At 41.5% G+C, this 25993-nt stretch overlaps 2 protein-coding genes across 2 annotated transcripts in view; one reads left to right on the top strand and one right to left on the bottom strand.

Annotated features, from left to right (window-relative positions):
* lbl (ladybird late) overlaps nt 1–24051 on the bottom strand; it is a 29568-nt gene extending 5517 nt beyond the window's left edge. The window contains exon 1 of the mRNA XM_002058406.4: nt 23174–24051. Within this exon, the coding sequence (XP_002058442.2) occupies nt 23174–23852 (679 nt within the window). The 5' untranslated portion in view covers nt 23853–24051. The remainder of the gene's footprint in view (nt 1–23173) is intronic.
* Nucleotides 1–25993, top strand: part of C15 (homeobox protein C15) — a 126998-nt gene that overhangs the window by 8420 nt on the left and 92585 nt on the right. The window contains exon 2 of the mRNA XM_070207101.1: nt 18122–18381. The gene's annotated coding sequence lies outside the window, so the exon portion shown is untranslated. The remainder of the gene's footprint in view (nt 1–18121; nt 18382–25993) is intronic.

The raw sequence follows: 25993 nt of genomic DNA, 5'->3' as shown, positions 1-25993 counted from the left end.
TGATTAGAAAAAAGGGGGCCCAGCTCCAGTACTCCACAATAGCCTACATAGCAAATGTAATGTCTGCAGCTTTTATAATCTATGGTATCTGAGCAAGAGCCTCGGCCCGCAAATCAACATTTATCGATTTCGTTCACCAAAAAAAGTCTGTGAAGTTTTGCATATAAATGTCAATAAATTTTGTTTTAAAATGTTTTAATATTTAAGCTCCATTTTCTCTGGAATAGCATAGCTAATATTCTCTAAGTTTAAACAAATTGGAGAAAACACAAAATAGTTTTTAAACTCAGCAAATTTCACATTCACAACTTAGTTCTGTATTGTTGGGCATAATATCCTTTAAATAAAATAAACGGTCTACATTTTATAAGATCAACTTAAACGGAATTTGTATGTTAATTTCAAATAAAGTTGCATGTTTTAAATTTCGAAAATATCACAAAAAATGTACATAGGAATTGTTGTATATTGTGGGGTGAATTTTGCCTGTAATCAAGGCAGGATTCAAATGGAAGTTCTGGAGTAATAGATATATTTACAGTATGCAGATATTTATTCTCTGAAGATAGGAATAATGACAGCATTCGATTGCTGATCATGAATATGTTTACTTAGAAGGGTTAAGTCTCTGCCTGATACAAACATTAGGTCCAAGTCAATATACTCCTTTCGAAAATCTTGACAGGGTGCACAATACGTAATATAACCACAAAATCCCAGATCAGAGACAGAGAGAGAGGGAGAGAGAGAGAGAGGGAGGGATGATGATTCAGTCGAATGGCAGGCCGAGCTGCATACCTTTTCTCACTTTGGCGTGTCTGCGTGTTGTTAGCAACGAAATTGATGAGTTCGAGCAGGTTATAAAACTCGATACCTTTTGGCTACCTTTGTTATTGCTATTGTTGTTATTGCTGTTGTTGTTGTTGTTGTTGTTGTTGTTGTTGTTGCTACCAAAAGCCGAAATACAATAACACACAAATTAATATAAGAAGATGAGACAAATTTAGCCGCCGACAAAAGAGAGCTGCGCTTCGATACGAAACCCAACAAAATAAAAACAAAATAACAAAACGGACTCAAACGCAACGCTCCATAACGAGAAAGTTATAAATTTAGGTATTTTCATTTGGGTCTCGCCGGAGTCAGAGTCTTTGCCTGGGCTCCCATTCAACTGGTGGGGTCTGTAACTGTCATCGTTGGCTGCTTGTTTACACGCTCTTAAATGTGCGCCCATCATTTCTTTCAGGCATGGAAAGGGCGGGGGGAAGACCCGGGCTAACTAGCTTAAACAAGAATTAAAATGAGACCCACTTCTGTGCGATGCGGCAATGAGACTGCGTTCCCAATTTGTTGCTGGCCAATTTGTGACAGAGATCTTAAACCTGCGCCTTGTCCGGGAGTAGCGGGGCTAAAGCTAAGTTTTTGCTGCAAAAGCGTACTTTGAAGTTCTCAAAAAATTCGTTTTTAGCTTAATTCATATATACATAATTTTATATACTTTTATAGAGTTGCCTGCAAATAAATTGGTTATCTACAACGTCTTCTTCTTTGCATTTCAAGTACACAGAGCTCTTCAATATATTTCGAAGAAATAATTATTATTTTGTATTTAGAAATAGACACGTTTATTACGTGTTAATACTTATTACTTCTATTTATTTAATATTTACAAGTTTTTAGGAAAATAGTATACAAGTTTTTTGAATCCTGAAATAAGAATTTGGAGCTCAGCTTAAGAATTGCTAGGCTGGCTTTGACTTTGACAACTTGTCTTTGGGATTAATAAAAGTCTCTGGAACAAGAACTTCCGTTCACAAATAGCGATATTCGACCTTCTCCGAATTTTGCCTAATATACTTTGGGGTTAATAAAAGTCTGAGGGACTCGAATATTTGTTCGCACATTAAGAACTTTCAAGCTTGTCTAGCTTTTGCGAAATTTGTTCTTGATTTGTGTACAAAAATTCTAGGCATATTTCCCTCTTACCTACTCGATGTGATCCTGATCTTTGGGGCTAGTTTCTTTGAACGGGGAATATTTGTTTTTGTGGAACTTATGAACTGGTAAAACATTTGCCTGCCAGCTTGTCGTGTTCTTGCTTCCCCTGTTTTCGGGTTCTTGACAGCGTAAATTTCGGTCATGTCCGGCCCGCAGCTATTTTGATTGCCGCGTTACATCTTGTAAACATAAACATGGTCAATAAACATTTTCGAGTGCCGGCAATTTTCGATGCCAAAGAACATGTCAATGGGGCCGGCCGGCCGGCCGCTGGGGCCTGTAATCAATAGCCACATGCACATAATTTCTTCATATTGTCGATGACTTTCTTTTTAAATACAGCCCTTCGACAGATCCTTGGGTGGAAGAACAATAAACGGGTATATCAACAAACCGTTAACGTGCCATGTTCCCTTACCTTTACCTTAGGAAAACACGTCGCAACAGCTTTCACATGCACAACATATATAATTACAAGTCTGTATATATATATATATACACATTCTTTTTTTTTTTTGTTTCTTTGATATTTTGATTGATTTTAATGGCTGGCAAATCAATTGCAACTCCAACGCAGCCAAACGAAGCGCCGAAAACGTGGTCATCCTTAATTCAATAATGAATACGTAAAGCTATTGCCCAGCTCCGACGACCACACACTGTTCCTGCTCTCTCTCCCTCTCTCTCGGATCTTGAGTCCCAGCAAAGCTTGGCAAAAATGCGACTTCGTTTGGTTCTTCGTTTCCAGCTTCGTTTTCGTCGTCTTCGTCGTCTTCGTCTTTGTCGTCGTCGTGTCGGCCCGGGCACAAAGCGTCGGCGCCCTTTGATCAGCGTATATAAAATACTATGGCCACGCCCTTTAAAAGGTAGATTAAACGAGATGGCGCTCGGACCAACGTATACTTAAGTTAACGTTACGTAAAGAGCAATGAAGTCAGTCAGACGGTAGACGACCACGACCACGACGACGACGTCCAAGTCGACCTTAGCTTGGACTTGCATCGTCCGCATGACGCTTACAACCCGAGGCGCAGTCGCACGATTTGTACAGACAGTGGAACAGCACGTTGATTGGCAAGTTTAAATAATGCATCTACAGTGGATAGCTTAAGCTCTGAAACCTATCTATAAACTAGATTCTGCCAATTTGTGGTATTAACAAAAGTCTACCGAAAATGTTAAATTTCTTTATCTACTTATCCAAGAGGTTTGGCTCTTGCGAATGTTCCTAATGATTTTTCACAAAGATCTCCGCTTACGAGCTTGGCAAAAAAAAAAAACTCATCGGCTTTTCGCCCATTTACCACAGTTGCGGGTGGAATTGTCAAGAAATCCGCTTTAAAGTGAATGTATGTAATATAAAGTACTACAAATTGGTATTCAAGCTTTCTGGCTGTGCTTGATCTTCAATCTGTCAATCACTCAAGCAGTCAATGAAATAGTAAAAAGAAAACCAGTTAAAAACTCACGGACATGTGATCAAACTTTACATATATCAAATATACCTTTTATTTAATTTTACTTTCGATAAATTGTTTTTGGTGTTGACTGTTTATATAATTTTGTGCCACAGTGCGAGAATCGCCTGGCCACAGCAGAGAAATAATAAAAAAAATTGTATAGCGTTGCAATTTGGATGCTGCAACAGAGGCAGATGCAGGGGTAGTGACAGGGAAGGGGCAGCCGCAGGGGTAGAGGCATAAAGAGGACAGACTCCGGCCGCCGCCAGACTCAAAGTCTTGGCACTTGGCTCTGGTTTTGGTGGAGCGCGTCTTGGGCGCATTGGCAGCCACCGTCGATGCCCGTGCTACATCATTTTAATGTTTGCACGGCTTTTAAGGGCCCGCAATCCTGCAGCGTGGGGTGGAGCGACCGGGCCCCCAGTTGGCGGCATGGTTAAGTGAAAATCTCTTGGTTGTGCAATCGCTAACATCAGCTAACAATGGTCATCATCATTAAAATGCGATCAAAGCGCGGCGCAGCTTGAAGACTGCTTCCCGACGCCCTCGACTCCCGCATGGACTTCCCTCCCCCGACTTTCCTTGACTCCCTGGACTGCCCCGCCTTCCACTGCTCTCTTGTGAAGTCCTGCCCTGATTGGTTGACCTTCCCCTTTGGCTACTCATCTGCGCAAAGTAGGCCAAACGGAGGCCGAACTGGGCGCGGTGCCTGGTTTTAGTTGGCTTAATGTCTTTATAAGTAGACTGTATAGCAACAATATATGTATTTGGCCTTTGAGTAAGAAGAAGAAGCCGAAGAAAAAATGTTGCTTGTAATCAAAACCGTTTAAAAAACTACACACTAATTGAGTTAGAAGTTCGCTGCGGGCCTTTGAACTGGCCGACAGATGAAAGGGGCCGGCATTTTTATTGGTGGCACAACAAAAAGCGTTGACAACAGCATAAAGCCAACAACAATGACCCCGGGCAACAACATTCGATCCATAAATGAATGGAGAGTGAGAGAGGGAGAGGGAGATAGATGATGATGATGATGCGTTGTTGAATAAGCAACCGCTAACATGGCCCAGAGACATTGTTCAATAAACTTTGGTAACTCTCATGCTGCTGCTGCTGCTGCTGCCTAATGCCTAATGAGCATTAGCTCAATTTGTATTACTATAAACAGCTAACGGCTGTGAGGCTGTGAAGAGGAAGACCGAAGCGTTGATATTATGACAAGCTGTCATAAATTACAAATTAATGAATCAGCGAGTCGCACAGCACGCAATCTCCAGCTACGATCGTTTTGTTATGTAGTCGGCTGGGAGTTACAGAGATCGAACTCCGGGTCGGAGGAGATCATTTACATCAGGTTCGAACTTCCAGCGAAGACCTTAACTCTTGCTTTCTCTGTTTGTTATTTAACCCTGCAGGAAAGTACGGGGATCGAACTCCAGGTCGACCCAGTTCATTTGCTTAGACTCTTGCTCTCTCTATTTGTAGGGAATATAGTTAACATAAACTCTAGCCCTCTCTGTTTGTTTTTTAGTCAGCAGGGAAGTACAGGGATCGAACCCCAGAACGTTGGAGATCACTTACCTAAATTCCGGCGCTCTGTGTTTACAATGTAGTCGGCATTTAAAACCCAGGTCGGGATTGGATAAACTTTCGCTTGACTCTGCTTTCTTTTCTAGTCAGCAGTCCGCAGAGTTCCGGGTTCGAATCCCTGGGCGCTGCAGATCGTTTGGCTAAAATCCTGCTCTGTCTATTCGTTGTGTGGTCCGTACTGTAGTGCAGTTTTTGAACTTCCAGGGGAAGTAGCTATGTAATAGTCAGTCGGTAGTATTTCGTGTTTCTACCCCAGGCAGGTCGAGATCATTTGTTTATGTAATGGGCAGTCGGTAGAGAGAACGAACTCCGGCTCTAATCCAACGATCGTTTGGATAAACTCTCGCCCGATTCTGCTTTCTAAGCAACTCGCAGTCGACAGTGTTCCGGTTGCGTTTGGCTATATTCCTACCCTCAATATTTGTAGACCCTGCTTCGAACCACAGGCCGGGGGACACTTTAGCTGGGTCATCGGAGAGAGACTGCAGGTAGCTGGTTGCCCTGAAGGCGACTGTGTTTCATCTAGATCTTCGGCTCGATTCTCATCGATATGCATTTGCTTTTGCTGCTGCTGCTGCTGCTGCAACTTCTACTTCTTCTTCCTCTCTTTTTTACTGGTTAGTTCTTCAGGTGGCGCGATTGCCACCGCATTGGCTTGCCTACCTTACACCTCAGAGCAGAAGCCAAGATCAAAGAACACATTGCCGACTTAATAACATAAATTAATCTTCTCATTGTTAAGAGTGCGAATGAGGACAGGAAGGGGGGTGGGGGTCGGGGGGTGGGAGAGGGCTGGAGGAGCAAGAACTGCTGCATAGGGCTTTGGATATGCGCATGCGTGCCAAAAATTACAGCAGAACACGCAAATGCAAATCCTGGACTAACCAGATCCAGTTAACGCAGCGGCAGGTACAAAAAAAATATATATATAAAAAAGCCAGCTAAAACGGCATTTAATTTGAATTTGATTTGGATTTGATTTCATTCATTATTTTGTGCCGAGGTGCGAGCGAGGCGTTCACCGAATGCGGAGGCCGTTGGCAAAGTTGGTTTTTATTTTTATTTTCTGATATCTTCTTTTTTTTCCCCCTCCGTGTGATGCGTGAGATCAAAGTAAACATGCCGCCGGCCGGCAATCAAACGTGGCAAATATGTAGACGATTTTGATCGAACGAGCATGATGCTGATGATCAGCTCGATCAGCTTGATCAGCAGCAGCAGCAGCAGCAGCATCCGAAGCAGGCATAAAGTATTTGAAATGACTTTCCGGCATGGCGAGTGGAAAATGAAACGAGCGCAGCAAATTAGCTAATCAACGCCCATTAGTAGGCAAGGGTATTGGAATTTATGATAAATTTCCGTTAATGCGGCAACGCAGCAGCCGACTGCGGCACGAGCAGAACTCACAATTCAAAAACAAGTTAATTTTTAGCCAGGTTTCCCCCTCGTTTGCCCCCTCCTTCTGCTTCAACCGCGGGTCAGAGAAGTCGCTGCTGTGATAAAGCTGGCAATTTTATAACGCCGCGTACGCAGCAGGACGACCAAATGTCTGGCTATAAAACAAGTGTCAGTGTGCGTGTGTGTGTGTGTGTGCGATAGTGTTGCGTACTTAGCCCTTTTTTTTTGATTAGCTAAAGTTGGCCAATTCTAGAGGTCTACAGCTGGTAAAGGCTTCTAAGTTGATATGGTCTCATTTTGAGAAAAGTGGTTCCTTGTAACAGGAAACCGCACAGCGGAAGGCAGCTTCTTGCCGTTTTGTGCTCCAAGTTCTGGGAACACGCTTCTCAATTAACTTCAGCTACTTTTAGCTATTTCCCTTATTTAGCTACTTTTTTGCAGCGACACTTGGCAACACTGGCGGGCGAGTCTGCATGTGCGTGTGCTAATAACACATAATTTTCTTGTAAAACAACCGCTGCGCATCGTTATCGTTATCGTTATCATTATTGCGAGTTTTTATGTGCGCCTGCATGTTGACTGCCAGTTGGCAAAACGGCTTACAAGCTCGCCCCCTCTCGCCACACCTCCAATAACTGCTTGTGAGTTGGCCAAGTTGGGTCGACAATATTATTTTATTTATGTTTATCGATATGGCCGGCCAGATAAGCAGCTGTAATCGCGACCAGGCAGTCAGCCAATCGATTGTATTACTTATGTAGGTGCGCTCGTAGCTTGTGAACGGGTCATAAAATAAATGACAGAGAGGGAGAGAGGAGCGAGAGAGGAGAGAGAGAGAGAGAGTGAGCAAGAGAAAGAGTAAGCAATCGAGTATGATCGAAATAAAATGATATTTTAAGACCTACTTTATATGTCGATGCATATTTAAGCTCCTTTTTTTTAAACGTGAAATAATATTAACTTTAATAACATAATTATATTTATATGTATATGTATGTTTGTATATATGTATATGTAGCATTCGAATTGGTATATTCTGCGTGGGTAAATGTACCTAGAGGATAAAAGATATATATATATATAAAGATAGGGAATAATCTTGAGGGTAGAAAGTGTGTGCTATAAATATAAATATAAATAATATAATGTAAATACATATAATACTGGGCTTGGCTGCCTTTCCATATTATAAATATAAATATAGAACTAGGTATGGTTCATATTATCAGATTTCTATGCTGCAAGCGAAATGAGTATTGGAAAAATGGTTTCGCTTTTAAGCGTTGTCGTTATGTTCCTCCTTAACGGCATTTTGCTTTGGTAACGAGCTCTAGTTCAAGCTACAGACCTGGACATTAGCTTTAACCAGCATTGCGCTTTTGTTGCATGTGAAACGCGCGTGGAACTAGTTACAGTTATGGACGCTTGGCATGACAAATAAACTGCAGGCGAAACCATAAATTAAAGTATCAAAATGCGTGCAACGCAGAGTGGAAAGAGAAGGAGGGGGGGGGGGGGGGGGGGGGGGGGGGGGGGGGCAAGGATGGAGCTGCAGCAGGAACGGCAACGTCGAAGGCGTTGGCCACCTGACGACATGTCAGAGCCAATTGTTAAGCCGTTGATATATTTGACCAAGTAGCTGCAGACATACACACACGAATGCATGTGTGCCTGCATGTGAGAGTGTGTGTGTGTGCGTGAGAGAGAGAGAGAGAGAGAGCGAGTGTGAGAGAGTGTGTAGATATGTGTGTATGTCAGAGAATCAAACAGGCGACGGTGGGCGTGTCGCGCCTTTGCGTGTTTAATTGCAATGCTCGTTGAAGCAGGCAAAAAAAAGAGAGAGAATTATTTAACGCAAGAGTGCTCTAGTCGGGCGTGACCGACTAGGTGATACCCTGAATCTCAGAATACAGCATATCGTTATCGATTATCGATTTATTCGATTTTCCACCTAGATTGGTTTCCCTTAAAACTGGCATCCAAGCGTGATGATTGGAATCTTTGAGATATTTGATTTTCCAAGAAAAGGCTAAAATTAAAATTATTATACTTGTCGCTTTCTTTTGCTTAAAAAGTGTTGGAGCTGGGGAAAATGATCGAAATCGAGATCCAAAAATATCGATAGCTTTTAAAAACGCCAAATACATCGATATAATCGATTGCCTTCAAACTCTACGATATACCCTTTCCTGTGGTTTCAGGGTATAATAACAAAAAAATGTACAACAACAAAATGCCACAATTTGTAGCCGTTGTTGTCGTTGTTGTTGTTGCTGTTGTTGTTGCTGCAGCAGCAAACAACGAGCAGATTTATTTAATTGCTAGCGACACACACACACCCTGTGCTGTGTGTTGAAAATATGAAAATGCGACAACTTTTTTTTGCATTCGCTGTCGCTGCCGCAGTCGACGTCGACTGCGGCAGCCGTCGTGTTTGTCGCCGGCGCTCTTGGAATTTATTTAATTAAATCTACGCCCCGTTGACTGCCGGCCGAGGCTCTGATCTGCCAAATACGCATAAATTGCGTAGTTTATGCATTTATTTCTTCGCCTTTTGCTTCTCCTCCCCGGCGGCCATTACGCATACGACGCGTTGCACCTCGTCGTTAACTGCTTTTATGAGTGTCCAAAACTGGGCAACAAATGATGCCTTTTGACAATTTCGTTGGCGTTTATAAATGCTGCGCTTGCTGCAGCTGCAGCCAGCCTCTTTCAATTGGCATAAAAATGCGGTCCAATTGAGCCTTGGCTGCCAACTGAGCAACTGCCCATAATTCAGCTTAAATTGTTGGCTTTTGGGCATTTAGAAATTGAGTTATTGAATCTTCAAAACAAACTTCGACTGCATAAAGCCGGCCTATATATCTGCTACTTCTTTCCGCATTTCTCCCATTTTAATGAAATATATTTTATAAGATATATTTTATTTGGGAAGCTCTTTTAAACTTGGGCTATGTTTAACTAAATTTCTATATCTTTTCTTGCTTTACCAGGAGAGCTCTTAAAAACTTTCAGATATGTTTCAAAACGCAAGTTTCCTTCTCGATATTTATGGCTCATTTGAAAATAGAAAGAAATCTAACGATAATTTGAGAATGGGAAAATATATATTAAAAATAAGTGATAAGAACAGACATAACTAATAAATTAATTAATATATGAAGAGAAGAGCTATTAAAAACAAATTAATTAACTCGTTCTGCGCATTGACAACGAGAATAAATATTTAATAATTTAATTCCGTAGTTTATTTAATTTGTATTTCTTTATTTTAATTCTGTGTTGACAAAGGGAAGAATATTTAACTTCTGTCTTTCACTGACAATTCCTCAAAACAATGGACCGAAGTTTTAATTAATTTCTTGCACAAAAAGTGTCGTCAGCAATGCTCTTTCAATATTCAGCAAATTTCTATGCAATTCACATTATTATTATTTCAATAATTTGAAATCCTGTGTACATTTTCGATATTCTAAAACATTGCGACTTAATAAAGCCAAATGCGAGTCCACATACACTAAATACTTGTTGAAAGAGCCATAAATTCATGCGAATATACCGAGTCTTAGCCAATTTAAATGGTAGCTGCCGCTGAAGGCTTTTGTTTGGCGGCAAGTCCAGTTCCAGCTGCCAGCCTGACCGGGTCTATAAGTAGCTTGGCCATTGTTGGGCGCGATCCCAGGCAGAGATACAAGCGCAACAAGAGCTACAATAATGTGGAATACATTGTATGTGTCTGAGTGCAACAAAAGCGCATAGTTAAGCATAATTTAATAGATACGCGGCCAGGTTTTGCCGTCTCTTTATGGTTGACACTATTGTCTAGGCCAAGTTTGTATGCGGCTGTCATAAAGTGATGAATGCATTAGTATTATTATTATTATTATTATTATCATTGTTGCTGCGTTGTTGTTGTGAATACTTTGTTGAAAAGCGTTAATTGAGTGTTGCGAATGCGCAACGGCAATTGAAATTGTTTATGACTTGCAGTTGTTGTTGTTCGAGAGACTCAACAATGCGCTGCAATTGCAACAGAACTGCGACTGAACCAGAGTTGAGACTGAGCCCGAGTTAATGGCATTACTTTCGAGTAATGCACTTGGCTAATCAGCGGCGACATCTGACTGCAGATCCTGAGCACAAAAAGGATCTCCAAAGTACCAGCACACACTTGACAATGCCTTCCATTTGGCCTCTAATTAGTCGCTGGCGAGGATTATGTTTGGCTTTTGGTTTATTGAAAATTATTGTTTTTGTGCTGGAATCGGAGGCACTTGTGGCGCTACCGGCAGCCACTTGAAGGCGACAGCGGCAGCGTTCCCCATTGATGCGTTACTTGTATTTAGTGCATTTTAATTGCCGTAATTAGCGAGAGACATTCAAGTGGATTCTGAAGAGCTCCAGCTGCCCGGCGGCTGCTTTTCTTGCTTCAACATGGCTGCCGAGGCGGAAGCAATTGCCGGGCCAGCCATAAAGATGGGCCATAAATTAACACCAAACCGATTAGTGAAAAGTGCCGATCCATATCGTATCGTTACACATGTTCCCTCGTCCGATAAGCCCGGCATATTGGCACATTAAAATCAATTAAGCTGCTGTCTTTTGATCGGCAGCTGCGATAAGAGATCTGCTTTAAGTCTGGGCGCCCAGTTCATGGCGCCCAAATGAGCTTCTCGCTGGGACTTAATCAACTTTATGGTCACAGTTTACAGACATTTACACGTTTGTTATTCTCATGTCAATCCGAATGTCCCTACTTTACTATTTACCAAATGGACTAGTCTCTTAATTGTGTTAGAAAAATAATTGCTTAGACTGATTAAAAGCTCAAGGAACGAGTTAAATATTTTACAGCTTGTAGATAACACGCCTAAGCTGATAAAAATATATCTTACTAGAAGTAAGTTCTTGCAAATTCGAGATGTTCGATTGTTCATTTTTAAGTCGAAACAAGTTAAAAAGTGTGAAAACTAAATATTGTAAATAGAGTATAACTATATCAACCGTACAAGAGAAGTGTAGTACACTACACTACCAATCGCAATTAATTTCTTAAAGTATTAGTCAATTAAATTATATTTTTATTAAATTTATTTCAAGAGAACAATTTTCTATTTTCCCTAGCCCTTCTGTACATCAGCGTACGAAATATTCAAAGCTTTATCTGGTTGAGAATTTTAGTAAACTAATAAAATGTTACATTTACTTGTCTATCAAAGTATGCGGGAGTATTATTTTTTATAATTTTTAATTAATTATTTTTTAATTAGGGGCTATAATTCGCCTTTTCGAGTCTTTACACATATTTTTCAAAAATTTTGATTTTCCAATTGGCTTTGTGCATTTTTGGTAATTTTTTCAGCATGTCATGTCAACTCGTAGACATGCCACCAAAACTAAAATGATAAACTTCCAGCACGAGCTGAATACCGATCCCAAGTTAAGTGCCACTTGGGCAACCCTTCTGCAGTTTTTTGTGTATTCTTTTTTTTTTTTTTTTTGGCTAGTTGGCCCCTGGCATTTATGTTTATGTTTAACACTTTAATTGTGATTACAAGCTGCAATCAAACAGCGACAAGAAAACGTATTGGAATCAAGCAACAATCGGGGTCTTTGACTGCCTGCTCAAGTGTATATATATATATATATATATATATATATATATATATATATATATGATTAACTGACTGACATTGGCACTCGAGCCGGCGGCTTGGGCTTCCACTTCCACTGCGAGCCGAGCTCCGGCTCCGGCTAAGGTTCTGGCTTTATGTGGCAGCAGCAGCAGCAGCAGCAGCAATAACAACAAGCGCGTCATGTCGCTGGCTTTATTAAATTACTTGTCAAAAGTGCACACTCGCGCGCACACACACACACACACACACACACACACACACACACGAGTCGTGCCGTCTGAGCTGGCTTTAACTGGCCAGGCACAGGCCCAGGTCTGGGGTCGGGTTTGGGCCTGGTCGTAGAACATGAAACAGCCCGACGACGCGACGCCTGCGACGTCAGCTCATAAGCACTAAGGGGGGAGTCGTTGCACGAGCCTGGGGAGAGGGGCAGAGGGGGCAGAGGTGTGCCGGGGCATGCTTAGAGGGTATACATATCGCATAAGTATATGCATGTGCCGCCTTTCGTTGGCATAACAAGACTTGTCACAACACTTGCGCATGAAAGTCAGCGAAAAAAACAGCTAAGAGCGCTCTAGACGAGCGTGCGCGACTAGAAGATACCCTGTAAGTAGCTGTGATCGTAATTGTAAGCAAGTGAGGTGTGTTACTTATGGAATTTCGTAACGAAAACGGAAAATATTCTTTCAATTTTATTCGACAAACTCTGCACCAAATTTCCAGTCAAATTATCGATTATGGTAAAATGGGAGAAATTAATACGCGTTAAATTTCTTTCTTAAAAAAAAAACAATTATTGCCAATGGGTTTTTAACATTCAGCTTTCAATTTCAACTGTTGCTGATGACTACCAAAAAAAAGTCAAAGTTAGCTAGAAAATAGCTGAAGTGGCAACATTGTCTGTTACGTTTAGCTGTTAGAGTTAATATACCTTTTTACGCTTTTAACTGGCTGCAGGGTATTTACGAAAGGCATATAAAAATATACGAAAAAAAAAAAACAATTATTGCCAATGGCTTTTTTCTACATTAATTTTGAGTTGAACGCAACACGTATACGCGCCGTGGGCTGCGCTTCCACCCACCCACCCGTCAGCCAATGCTCGCCAACGGGGATTAATTAATCTTGTCAACAACTGCAAGTCATCATCAACAACAGCAACAACAACAACAACAAGAACTGCAACTGCGACAGTGCATCAAATAGTCAAATTAATTTTCTTCACACTTTAATAAACGATTATACAAATACACAGTGGCTGCTAGATACATGCCGCCGCCCTTTGGGCTGTTGCTGCTGCTGCTGTAGGCGGTTGAAGGTGTTAAATGTTTTGTTGACATTGGCAGCAACAACAACGATAACAACAACAACAATAACGACAACAACAACACGAACAACTCGCATACCTTTCCACAGTTTGCCGCCCCCTTTGTGTTGTTCTGTGTTGTTCGGTTTTTATGTGCTGCGCGTTTCGGGGAAGAAACATTTTTCACAGCTTCCTTTGATTTTAGCGTGAAGTTTGTCGCTGACTTCGGACTACCAGTTGTTGGTCTTGTTGTTGTTGTTTGTGTTGTTTTTGTGGTGGTTGTTTGCGTGTTGGCTGTAAACAACTTGTGCACTTTTCCAAATCACTGAATTTCTTTTCAATTTACTTTCTGAATGCTCGAAATTGTTGGAACATTTTTGTTATGCTTTTATTATGGCATTTGGATTAGGGTAAACGGGCAACTGTGCTGGGTCTTTGTTAAATTTTGGTATATGCTAAGTCAAGGGGTTAAATGTTTTCTATTTACATGCTTATAGGGGCGGGGGCTTTGTTGGAAGTGAATTACAAGAGAAGGATATGATAAGAGCTAAAGAATTGAATCTTTATATTCAAGAGTCATCGACTGAAGTATTGATTGACTGACAAGTCAAAAAGTTAATTAAACGATTAACTTAGCAGTGGAAAGCTAAAGGATTGAAAATTTATATGCATGACAACCTGTGCTGACTGATTGACTGACTGACTGATTGCTTGACTGAGTAAGCTAGGAAAACCTTAGAAGGGCAAAAATAATAATATAATTGCGGATGACAAGGATTGACTCACTGATTGATTGCTTATGCTAGGGCAAGTAGAGTAACATCTAACATAAATTAACTGATTGATTGATTGACTGACTGGTTCATCTAAGGCTAGTCAAAATACTTATTTTGTAGCGATATGCTTAAGGACACGTCCGATTGACAGACTGATGGACTGATTGAGCTTGGAAGCTTAACTTCTCTGATAAGTTAAATGTATGCCGTGGGTAAAGTTTAAAGTTTAACAAAAAAAAATACTCTTACGCAATTTATACAATTTATGTATATGCGTCTGATATGCGTCAGACTTACAAAGATTTATGCAATAATGATGGCATTGCATGTTTTGACAGCAAAACAAGTGGATGAACGAGTTCGCAGCTCGACAGCCTTCAAATTATTCGTTGTGAGCAAGGCAACAAAAATAAATAAATTAATTTTTGTAACTAAAGATGTTGTTAGTTACATTTAATTAGATTAATACAAGAACGTATTATAGTAAAGTTGATTTGATCTAATTCTTTGCTGTTATGCAAAAGGTTCAGGTAGTTTTCTGATTGTATCTCATTTTTACTCTGGCTAGCAGAAATTTGACTGAGATGTATTTTAATAGACAAATACTTAGACAAAGTTCCCAAGAAGTTGGTTCGACAGGTTGATCTCTTTAATCGAGTTAATAATCTATATAATTTATGACTCTCCACAAGCAGACGCATTATTGATGTACACAATTCGTTCGGGCTTTACTTATATTCTCGATTTAAATGGAGCACATGGCGAGCCGAACTAATTGCCGCTGCTTAGCTGTAAATTTTGCATTACAAAGCGCATTCATCTTGGATCAAACGATCCCCTTCTCCTCGTGCCACCAGCTACAGATACAGATACAGATACAGAGCTGTGCAAGTGTCGACATGAGGCGAGTTCGTCAAATGAAGCACCTGCCGGCAGCGCAACGAATGCGACCAAAATACAAGAAACACCTTGTCCTCAGCTCCGGCTGGGACACTTTTGCCAGCCACTTCCTTTTGGAGCAGGGCAATCCGCTGCCTCCGCTGTCCGCTCGCCCAAGCTCCTTAATGCCTGAGCCGCGCAGCCGTAGCTGTGAATAATTTTCCCATCCGCTCGCCTGCGTCTGGTTGCCTTGCCCACTCGCTCGTTTGTTCGGCATCGTTGCTAATGATTCCAACGCTTCAATTTATGCTGCCCGCTCGGCATTTATCATCAAAGACCCGGAGCACACGCTGCCCGGGCCAGACTGGAGCGGGCCATGTAAATATGATTTGTCTCACTGCGTTTTCACGATTATCAAACACAATTTTTATACCCAAGCAGAGGATATTCTATTTCTTGCACGAAAGAAAATAAATTATTGTGATTGTATTCAGCATATATGTAAAGATATATATTCCTGATCCTAATCCGGATGACTCGATGTACCCCTATTTGTATCTTTTTCTGTATCTCTAGCCCTATCTGTATCTATATCTATATCTGTATCTGTATCTGTATCTGTATCTGTATCTGTATCTGTATCTGTATCTGTATCTGTATCTGTATCTGTATCTGTATCTGTATCTGTATCTGTATCTGTATCTGTATCTGTATCTGTATCTGTATCTGTATCTGTATCTGTATCTGTATCTGTATCTGTATCTGTATCTGTATCTGTATCTGTATCTGTATCTGTATCTGTATCTGTATCTGTATCTGTATCTGTATCTGTATCTGTATCTGTATCTGTATCTGTATCTGTATCTGTATCTGTATCTGTATCTGTATCTGTATCTGTATCTGTATCTGTATCTGTATCTGTATCTGTATCTGTATCTGTATCTGTATCTGTATCTGTATCTGTATCTGTATCTGTATCTGTATCTGTATCTGTATCTGTATCTGTATCTGTATCTGTATCTGTATCTGTATCTGTATCTGTATCTGTATCTGTATCTGTATCTGTATCTGTATCTGTATCTGTATCTGTATCTGTATCTGTATCTGTATCTGTATCTGTATCTGTATCTGTATCTGTATCTGTATCTGTATCTGAATCTGTATCTGTATCTGTATCTGTATCTGTATCTGTATCTGTATCTGTATCTGTATCTGTATCTGTATCTCTATCTGTATCTGTATCTGTATCTGTATCTGTATCTGTATCTGTATCTGTATCTGTATCTGTATCTGTATCTGTATCTGTATCTGTATCTGTATCTGTATCTGTATCTGTATCTGTATCTGCATCTGCATATGTATTTCATTCTGTATCTGTATCTGTATCTTTAGCTGCATCTGTATCTGTATCTTCAGCTACAGTTGTACCTGCATCCCACAGTACCTGTTTCGGAGCTCGTCTTTTGCTTAGACTCGGGCTTATTGCCCACACCTAGTCGGCGAAACTGGTTTCTCCTATGCCAAGGCGCCAAGTGACCCAAATAATACCCCCACAATACACTGCGATAACGAGCCAGCGACGCAGTCAGTCAGTCAGTCAGGCAGTCGGGGTTTTTCCTGTGCGTTTTCCAGCGCCTGGCCCTGCCATGCCCCTTACGCTGGGCTGTCTCTGAATGCATCAATCTCCAGGCGCAAAGCCGCACTCGTGTTTGCAATTGCATTGGCCCCATTGGGCCCCGAGGGGTCACTTGGTGGGGGCAAAATGCAGAAAATGCGTTTTTAAATGGCTTTTTATGTGCGTGGCGCGGGCTTTTGATGTTCTTTCTGTTCGACACCACATGCCGAAAATTCACAGCTCAAGTCCGTTGCTGCCGCTGCTGCTGTTGATTAATGTTTGGCATAAACGCGAATGCGAATGCGTTTTTAAGAACTTTGACAAGGTCCTGACTCGCCAAGGGCCGCCCATATGTCTGGCAATGAATCGGACGCCGACTTCGACTCGGACACGGACTCGAGCTACGGCGAGTCATTTGTTTTGGCTTCCTCTTTGGTATTTGGCAACAGTTGGGCTAAGGTCTGGGCCTCCCATATGGTACATATGATAAAGTTATTACCAAAATTGTGCGCAGTAGGATTCCCTCTCTCTCTTCCGCTCTCTCTCTCTCTCTTTCTTGCTCTCTCTCTGTCTCGCTGGCAACTGTCGATGCCTGATTTTCGCTTGTCTCTATACACTTTTATATGACCGGCTTGCCGGCTTTGATCTTGACGTGGCGCGGGGTAATGGGCCGGCCAAGAAAAATGCAACTTGAGCTCAATTAGTGCTCATCAAAAGCGTGCAGGTAACACCTTCAGTGCGTTGCTTTTGCACACCTTTTATAAGGCTCGGAGTGTGCGTGTGTGAGCCTGTGTGCTCGTGTGTGTGTGTGTTGGCCTTTTAGCAGGCGAGTCATTCGCTGCTGCAATTTGCTCAAAGGTCTGTTCGGACCACCCAAACGTGTGTGTTTGTGGCATACAGCCCCGAGGCGCGGGGAGTTGCGCGCAGTGAAAGCAAAAAAAAAAAAATATTATAAGAAAGAAGGAAAAAAAATGTGTTGCCACGCAAGTCGCGTTGGTATTTTGCGAATTTTTAATGGCCAGCTAGAAATGCAAATGCTTTATGGACGCACAACACGCAAACTCATATTTCTGTTGCCAATTTTTGCTTAATAAAATATTTATTTATATATGCTTTTCTTTTTGTTTTCTAACTTTTGCGCGGCTCAAACGTTAATTAGCGAATTTATGCGAGCGCCAGCTTGTCAACTTGTTTGCTAGCCAAGCCCCAAGGCAGCATTTTTTTCCAAGCCTCGGATCGCGCGCTGTTAGAAAATGTTTTCATTTGTATACCCTTTCTAGAAGGTATTAGACTTGTGTCATGAGATGTGTAGCATATGGAAGAAGCAATCTGTGATTTGCTTCAAACTTATTTTTAATGAAATTAATATGGAACTTATATTAATTATATTTTTAATATGACTAGATATTTTTATATTCTCTTCAATTAATGGATTTTTTTTATTCTTTATATCTGTTTTACAGTTAATGCAGAAAGGAATAGAGGAAGTCAAGCTGTGCTTTTATATTTTTAAAAATTTTTTTCTGTGATTTTTTTTTCTGTGTTTTATTGTGTTGGATCAAAGGTTTTTGATTTTAAAAGAAGCTGTATAAAATAAAATAAATATTTATTTAAATTTTTTTCTGAATTATTTTTCTGTGCTTAATTGTGAATTTTTTTGTGTGTTTCCTGTGTTTTTCGATACAAATGTTTTAAGATTTTTGACAAAAAGAACCTATTGAAGGTAAGTACATCAATGTATTGTTCGATTTAATGTGAAAACTATAATATAAAAATCAACTATAAAATCAAAGAAATCGCTGCTGAATTTGAACTAGCGACCAGCCGTTTGACCTAACTCTGACTTTCACTCCGACTCTAGTGTATCTATATATTTATTTATCAAACAAGCAATTATAGTTTTTGCATGGAAAGCCTTTTGTTTTTCTTAGCTAAAGTCAGCATTTTGACCGTAGGGAATGTAAACTTCGGCGTGCCGCAGCTACACATTCTCTCTTTTATTAATAATGTTTTTTTTTTGCGCCTGCAGTCATCTTATTAATTTTATTGAGGCAATCGCAAGCGATTCGCGGTTTTTACTTTGTAATTTTTATGGTAGCTTTTTGTTGCTGCTTTTGTTGTTGTTATTGTGTTTTTAGCCGTTTTTTAATGTCATTAACAAATTTTTGTTGAAACGCTGCGCTGCTATTAATCATTCGAAATGAATTGTTTTTTTTTTGTTTGTGTTTTTTTTTTTGTTTTCATCTGTTTATTGGATTTTCTTTTTGTTTGATTTGATTTATGCTTGGAAATTGCTGTTGATTTTTGCCAGCCAATTTTATGATTATTCAATGGGCTAAAACGCCTCGTGATGTGCTCACCTTTTCACGCTAAACATTTAAATTGAATGAAATTGCATTTGTACTCGAAGGTTGCGCTGTTTACGACAATTCCCTCAAGTGTTTTTTATCCGATTTGTTTATAATTATCCCAAAGTGTTCTTGATCGAAGAGTCAATCAATTATTCAATAAAAAAAAATAGTTATTGTTTTTGTTCTTAATCGGAGCGAATCGAAGCTGGAACTGCAATTCGTTCTTTAATATAAAGTAAACTGTAAAAGAAAGCGAACTAAACCAGCTTCATAGATAGAACCTATAGATAAAGAGCTGGCTCAAACCGCCGATCGAACCAGTTTAACAACGGGAACTTATAGACAAAGAGCTGGCTCAAACCATGAGTCGAACCAGCTTCACAACTGGAACTTAAAGCAAAAAGCTGGTTCAAGCCCCGAATCGAAGCAACTTCAAAAATGGAATTTAAAGAAAAAGCTTCACAATTGGAACTTATAGACAAAGAACTGGCTCGCGAATCGAACTTCACAACTGGAACCCAGATAAATAGCTGGTTCAAACCGCCAATCGAACCATTCTTTTATTATATATGCTCTGTTTATATTTAACAATCTTATCAATCGAATCGATCTTTTATTGGGTCTCGCTAACTGCTTATTAGCTTATCCAAACTACACACAATTTCCATAATAATTAGAGACAATCCACATGGTTTTTATCAGATACTGAAATGCGGGCAAATAATGCAACCGGAATTATAAATCAAATTGCCACTAATATGCCAGATATATATCGGGCTAATGTCCGTGTGTAGACATAGCTTCATGTTCTGTGTGCATAACATCAACATGGGCGTGGCATTTGATGGGCGTTCGATAATCAGCGCACGCCATTTTGAATGTCACGTTGTTTAAGTCTATTGTTTGTTTCTACACAGCACGAAATTTGGTTAACTTTTAATTATTTTTAAATTGAAATTAAAATTTTGAAATCTCATAGTTAAAATTGTGGCCAAAAGTTTGATGCCTTTTATTAACCTACTTATTTGTTTACTATTCTTTTTAAATTTAAATTGAAATTTTGGACAGTGTATTCAACCATATATATGTCGCTTGTATGACCCTGTCTGCGTTTTGTATTGGTTACGTGTGAAACTAAAAAGCCGAAGGCAATTTTCCTCAGTCAACTGTCAATATGGAATACCATAGACTATAGATAGCCGGCATAGTTGGCTCTAAGTCAGGCATTAGCTGGGCCTGCCAATTGCTGACGTGACTGAAAATGATATTCTAAACGATGTTGGTTAAAATCCAGTTTGCATGGCACTTAGCAAACGCAGCAGCAGCTCGACACGTTTGCATTCGCCATCTAATTACAAATTTATGTCGAGCATGTTATATCTCTATATACATTAAAGAGTTTGACTTGATTGATTGATTGACTGGTTGACTGACTGGTGATGTTTACTGAAGCTTCCTGAGACGAGGTTTGCGAAAATTGGAGCACCAAGTGGGAGAAAAAGGTCAATAGCCCCACTAGTGCTTGAGCGTCGGACTAAGAAAGGAGAGGTCGCCGGTTCAAATATAGCACCAGAGACAACTAGTCTCTCAGTTTTAAAGGCGTCGTCATGAAAGTTTGCATAAGTCCCTCTTGCTGTTGCACGCAGCACAGATGTCGGAACTGACTGGATCAAGCCACTATATTTTATCGCTGCCATAGGAACGATAAGTCGAAATTGAAGTTATTGTTTGATAAAGTTTTTTGTTCGGTCGGAAATTAAGTTCTTGTATGGAAAAGTTTTTTTTTTTTCAAGATATCTTGACCAAACTCGGCATTTTTACTGTGTTTTACTGTGCTTCTTACATATTTGCAAGATCATATCAACGTCAGGCAATTATATCATATAGCTGCCATAGGAACGATCGGTCAGAAACTAAGTTCTTGTATGGAAAAGTTTTTTGTTTTTCAAGATATCTTGAGCAATCTTGCCATTTATAATTTTTACTATGTTCCCTACAATAATGGAAAATCTTATCAACATTGGATCACTATATCTTATAATTGACATAGGATCGTTCGGTGAATAATTAAGTTGTTGTATGAAAAATTTTTTGTTTTTCAATATATTTCGGCATTAACTATTTTCCCTGTTCTTATTCGATGCGGGCAAAATATTATGGGCACTATAAGAAGGCAAGGGTATTAAATCATAGGCGTGATAGAAGAAGATGGCCTGCTTTCTCGTGTTTCCTTTAATTAAATGCCTTGTAGTATATGTCTAAAGATGGTGCGCTTTAGAGCTGGGCAACGCCGGTTGATTTTCTCTGGTATATATGTATATATTGTAGTTAATATGCTTTTTGGCACCCTCTTGACTGGGCATTAAGTATACGTCTAGTTGAACTAATTTGTTGCAAGTGCCTCGCTCCCAGCCCGCAGCCCGCAACCCGCCACAGAAGAGCAGCAACCCGCATGTTGTAAAATGTTTACACTGCTATCTGTCAAATCAACTGTCAACTCAAGATCTTTTCTTTGTTGTTGTTAATGTTGTAGTTGTTTGAGTTGTTGTTTTAGTTGTTGCTGTTGTTGTTGTTGTTGTTTTATTTGTGCTTTGTGCGTTTTGTGGCTCACGCTTGGCTGGGTCGCTTCTTTGGCTGCCATTGCGGCTGCCTTTTGTCAAGTGGGAAAAGTTTTTCAGTAATTAAATTGTAATTAGGGCTGCATCCGCTGCACGCCTCTCCCCCTCCCTCACTTTAACTGTCTGTGCCAATTGTCTTGGCGTTTTATCAAGAAGCAGCCCGTGCCTCGGCCATTATTAAGTATTATTTTGGGCTCATAATTGACGAGCCCTAACGACAATTGCATTGTCTGAAATCGCAACAACTTTTCAGCCATTTTTACAACAACTTCTCCCCATTTTCTCCCATTTCTGTCATTTTTGTAATTATTATTTGTGTACAGTTTTGTCGTTATGAGGCTTATTTAGCTGGAGGAACAGCCTGCTAATTACCGCCCGACTGCGCTGGAACGGAAGTGCGCAATGCTCACGAGCTGCGCCTTTTGATCAGGCTTCTATTAGCCAAGATTGTTGGCCAACCGGATGGCCTGGGCTGCCCTGGGAAAATCAGTTTGCGAAACGTGGCGGCGCCCCCCTTCAAAAAAAAAAAAAAAAAAAAAAAAAACGTGGACTGCATAATCAGAGGGAGAATCATCAACATAATCAGATTCGTAATCACAATCATAAACAGAGTCGTAAGCGCAATCATATTGCGGCCGAGGAGTCAATGCCAGTAGCTGTTCGGATCGCAGTTGGATCAGTTGTGGATGCCACAAATTGTGGCTGCTACGTGCGGCGCGTAAATTCAATTTCAGTAGCCGCTTTTTGCTTCTTCTTCTTTATGCAACACAATTGAGTCAGCGGACGAGCTGATGGATTGCAAAGTCCCTGTCTCCCCCTCTGTCACTCTTTCTATCTGACCGTATGGCTGCCCGTCCGCCCGTCCGTCCGGCTTAACAAGAAATCAACGCCGCTAAGCAAATTATGGCGAACGATACGCATGCGCCGATGCCATCAGAGATCAGTTGGAGGCAATCAATGTGTGGGGAAACAGCTGAAAACTGAAAACTGAAACTGAAGCCGTGTCGGCTAATGGCTAAAATTGATTTAGCCACCTCGGCTCTGGCCTGACCTCAACTACTGTTTTTACGCTTTAAGCAGAATCTCATCAGGCAGCAAATAAGAGTGCTCTAGTCTAGGGAGTGAACGACTAGCAGATGCACTGTACCTAAACGATAAAGTGCCTTGACAAACATTTCTACATAAATATGCAGAGACATTTTTAAGTTTCTGGTACAAACTTTATGGGAGATATGGTATATAAGAGGGATATAAGATGGTATATAAGATGGGATATTATATGGGATATTCTATGGAGATATAAGATGGAAAATACATTTTTCTGCCTGTCACATATGCTCACACAAAACCCGTATACCCTATTCACACATTTTCAATGGCTTTAGAGTATAGCAATTGATCAAGCTGAGAGTCGAGTTAATGTCTGATGAGCTGCTGAGCTGTGGAGCTACCGAGATGCTCCAATAGCGAGTCAGTTTATATTAAAATGTAATTTACTTGCGGTTGCGGCAACACTGGTTGCAACCAGAGTTGGGGCAACACTTACCCTGCTCCTCGTCAAAGTTTTTGGTCGATAGCTGAAAGAGCGCATCGAGCGGCGTATCGGCGCCCGCTGCTGGTTTCTGGCCGGGATCGGAATTCTGGGCAACTATTTGCTTTGATTTTTCTTCTGGCTTGGCCTGGCCTTGGCGGGGCGTGCAGCAGTCGGTGCTGCCATTGCTGCTGCTGGAGCGCTGCGAGCGCTCCTCGGAGCTGCCATCCTCGGAGGGTATGGGTATTCTGGCGGGATCCAGGCTCATCTGGCGCAGCAGCTGCGCCTGGAAGTGCTCCTGCAGCTGGCGCTGATAGTCCCACGCCAGGCGCTGCTCATAGCTGTGCAGCAGCGCCGGCGGCAGAAACGGATGCAGTCCCGGATGCAGCATGGCCGGCGCCGCTGTGGCCACCACGGGCTGTGGCGCCTGCAGGCGCTCTGTGGGCGCCACAGCCGGGCGCTCCTCATCCGCCCGGCCCAGTATATCGGCTATGGAGAAGCTTTTGATGCGCTCGCCGGCGCCCGGCTGGCTGCACTTGCGTATGGTCGCCGGACTTCGCAGCATACGCAGGCGTTTCATGTTAAGCGGCAGCGGCGGCGGACTGGGCGAGCCCACGGAAATCTCGGATACAGCCGGACTGCTGCAGCTGCGTGTGGCGCTCATGGCGACGGGACTCGGCGTGCGTTGCGGCATTTTAATTAGCTTCAATCAAGTTCTAAGGTATAATATCACCGTTTAGTTCTTTAATTTGTGGTGCACATTTTACACATTTGGAAATGTTCGATTCGGGCCAAAAACGCGTCGGCAAATACGCGCACAACGGCAACAACAGCGACAGCGACTGCGAACGTGCAACGTTCCACATTCAACACAGCAACGCGAGCGGCAGCCGTTGCGGCTCGGCTCTCGTCTCGCTGAAAATGGTTTTGGCTGAGTGTGCTCTCCCTCTATCTCACTCTCTCGCTCTCTCTCGCTCTCGTTTCTTGGCGCTGCCTGGCCCCTGCCCCCTATCCCCTCGCTGCCAACAACCAGTTTGGAGCGAACAAAAGCCAAACGAGTTTGTGTTCGATGACGTCACAGCTGCAGCTGCGCAGTTCTTCTGCTTCTAATTGGAATTGTTGCCAAACAGAGGCGTGCTTTGAGCTGGCCAATCAGCGTGCGGCATGCGCTCACTACCCGCTCTCTCACTCACACACACACACATACTCTCGCATTAGCTCAATGGGGCTGTCAACGTGCGAACGTCATCAATTTGAACAATTTGACATGCGCTTGTTCGAAGCTCTCGCTCACACATTTACCCTTTACGCCCCGACTCACCACGTTGACTCACTCTCTCGCTCGCCCTCTTTCTCTTTTGCTCATTCTTGTGCGTTTTGGTGTCGGGCTGCCTTTCCGCGCGGCTGACTGTGTTAATTATCGTAATTGCTGCTGCTGCTGCAGTTTCTGTCCTCTTTACTCGCTCTCCACTCTTCACTCTCCGCTCTTCGCACACGCACACGCACACGCACTCGCGCTCCTCTTCTCCTTTTTCGTTAACTCCTGTCCAGCTGTTCGCTGGCGCACTCAATTGTCATCAATAATGATGTCTAGTTTCAGCCTCTGCGCTTGTACCGTTTTGTTTTTCTTTTCGCCTTTTCGCCTTTGTGTGAGCGCCTATTTTCGCCGCTGATGTATTCGCTGACTGCGGCAATTTGCGCAAAAGTCTTTAAAATCAGCTTTGGGAAGGTGTCGCCGTCGACGTCGACGTCGATGTCGCTGTCGGCGTCGTTGTCATAGCCCCATTCTCGTTCTTATGTCGAAGTACAAATATATATGCATGTATACACATGTACATAGATATGTGTGTTTGTGAGTGTGCATTCGTATATTTTGCTTTGGCACACATTCTCTTGCTCTTCGCCAGCTCTTCTTCTGCCTTTGTCATTGCCACACTGGCTGCCCTCCCTCCCTTGGCCCACTCGCCACGCCAGGCCCTTGTTGCATTGCATTTAAATTGATTGCAGTAAATCACATTTGTCTTTTGCTCAGCTTTTGCACTGTTACATATACATACATACGTCATGTGTGTGTGCTCGCTTCTTCATGTATGTGTGTATGTAAGTGTTTGTGTTTTATTCAATTTTTGCTTCGTTGTTTGTCCTGGTTTTTTCCGACATATCTTTTGCATGCAAATGTCTATTTAACTGCAATGCGCCCCCCATCTTCCCCTCCCTGCCTTGCACCCACCCTCTCCTCGTGGACTTAGCTAAGTGAAATGATGCAACTGTTGAACCGGAATCGATAATACATTTTATGCCCTTCTCAAGTAAACATACCTTGGCTATGTCCCAAACCTTGCCGCACTCTACGAGTTCCAATAAGAACGAGTGCACTTCGAGAAAAATCTGAGTCATGGGAAAAATCAAGCGATTTCTACTGACAACGCTTTTGGTTTATGTTAAGTGTGCAAATTCTTGTAAAAAATCATAGAAGAATATACAATTTTTTTTTTCTCTGAGTTTATATACAATATACATATAGAACTCTTCATGTTATGCTCATCTATTTGGATTTGAAGTTCGTATAGAGTGTATAGACTGACATTTATCCCTTTCTTGATTATAAGTTCCGTTTGATTTCAAAATAGAAATTTACATAAATATATTTTCTCACATTTCATAGGATATTCTGACTAGGCTAATAGGGCATCAAAAGTGCGACGATTTCTGCTTCATTGTTTCGCCTGGTTGTTATCTTTCAATGCCGTTGCTTGGCATTTGCCGTTTCCTTTTTCCTTTTGCTTCAAGATGGCTGTCTGTGGCTTGATTAATGCCTGCACTTGACTTAAATGT

Source organism: Drosophila virilis, chromosome 2, assembly GCF_030788295.1.
Source record: "Drosophila virilis strain 15010-1051.87 chromosome 2, Dvir_AGI_RSII-ME, whole genome shotgun sequence".
Taxonomy (NCBI): Eukaryota; Metazoa; Arthropoda; class Insecta; order Diptera; family Drosophilidae; genus Drosophila; species Drosophila virilis.
The sequence above is the reverse complement of the archived record's forward strand: the minus strand, read 5'-3'. Positions and strand labels throughout refer to the sequence as shown.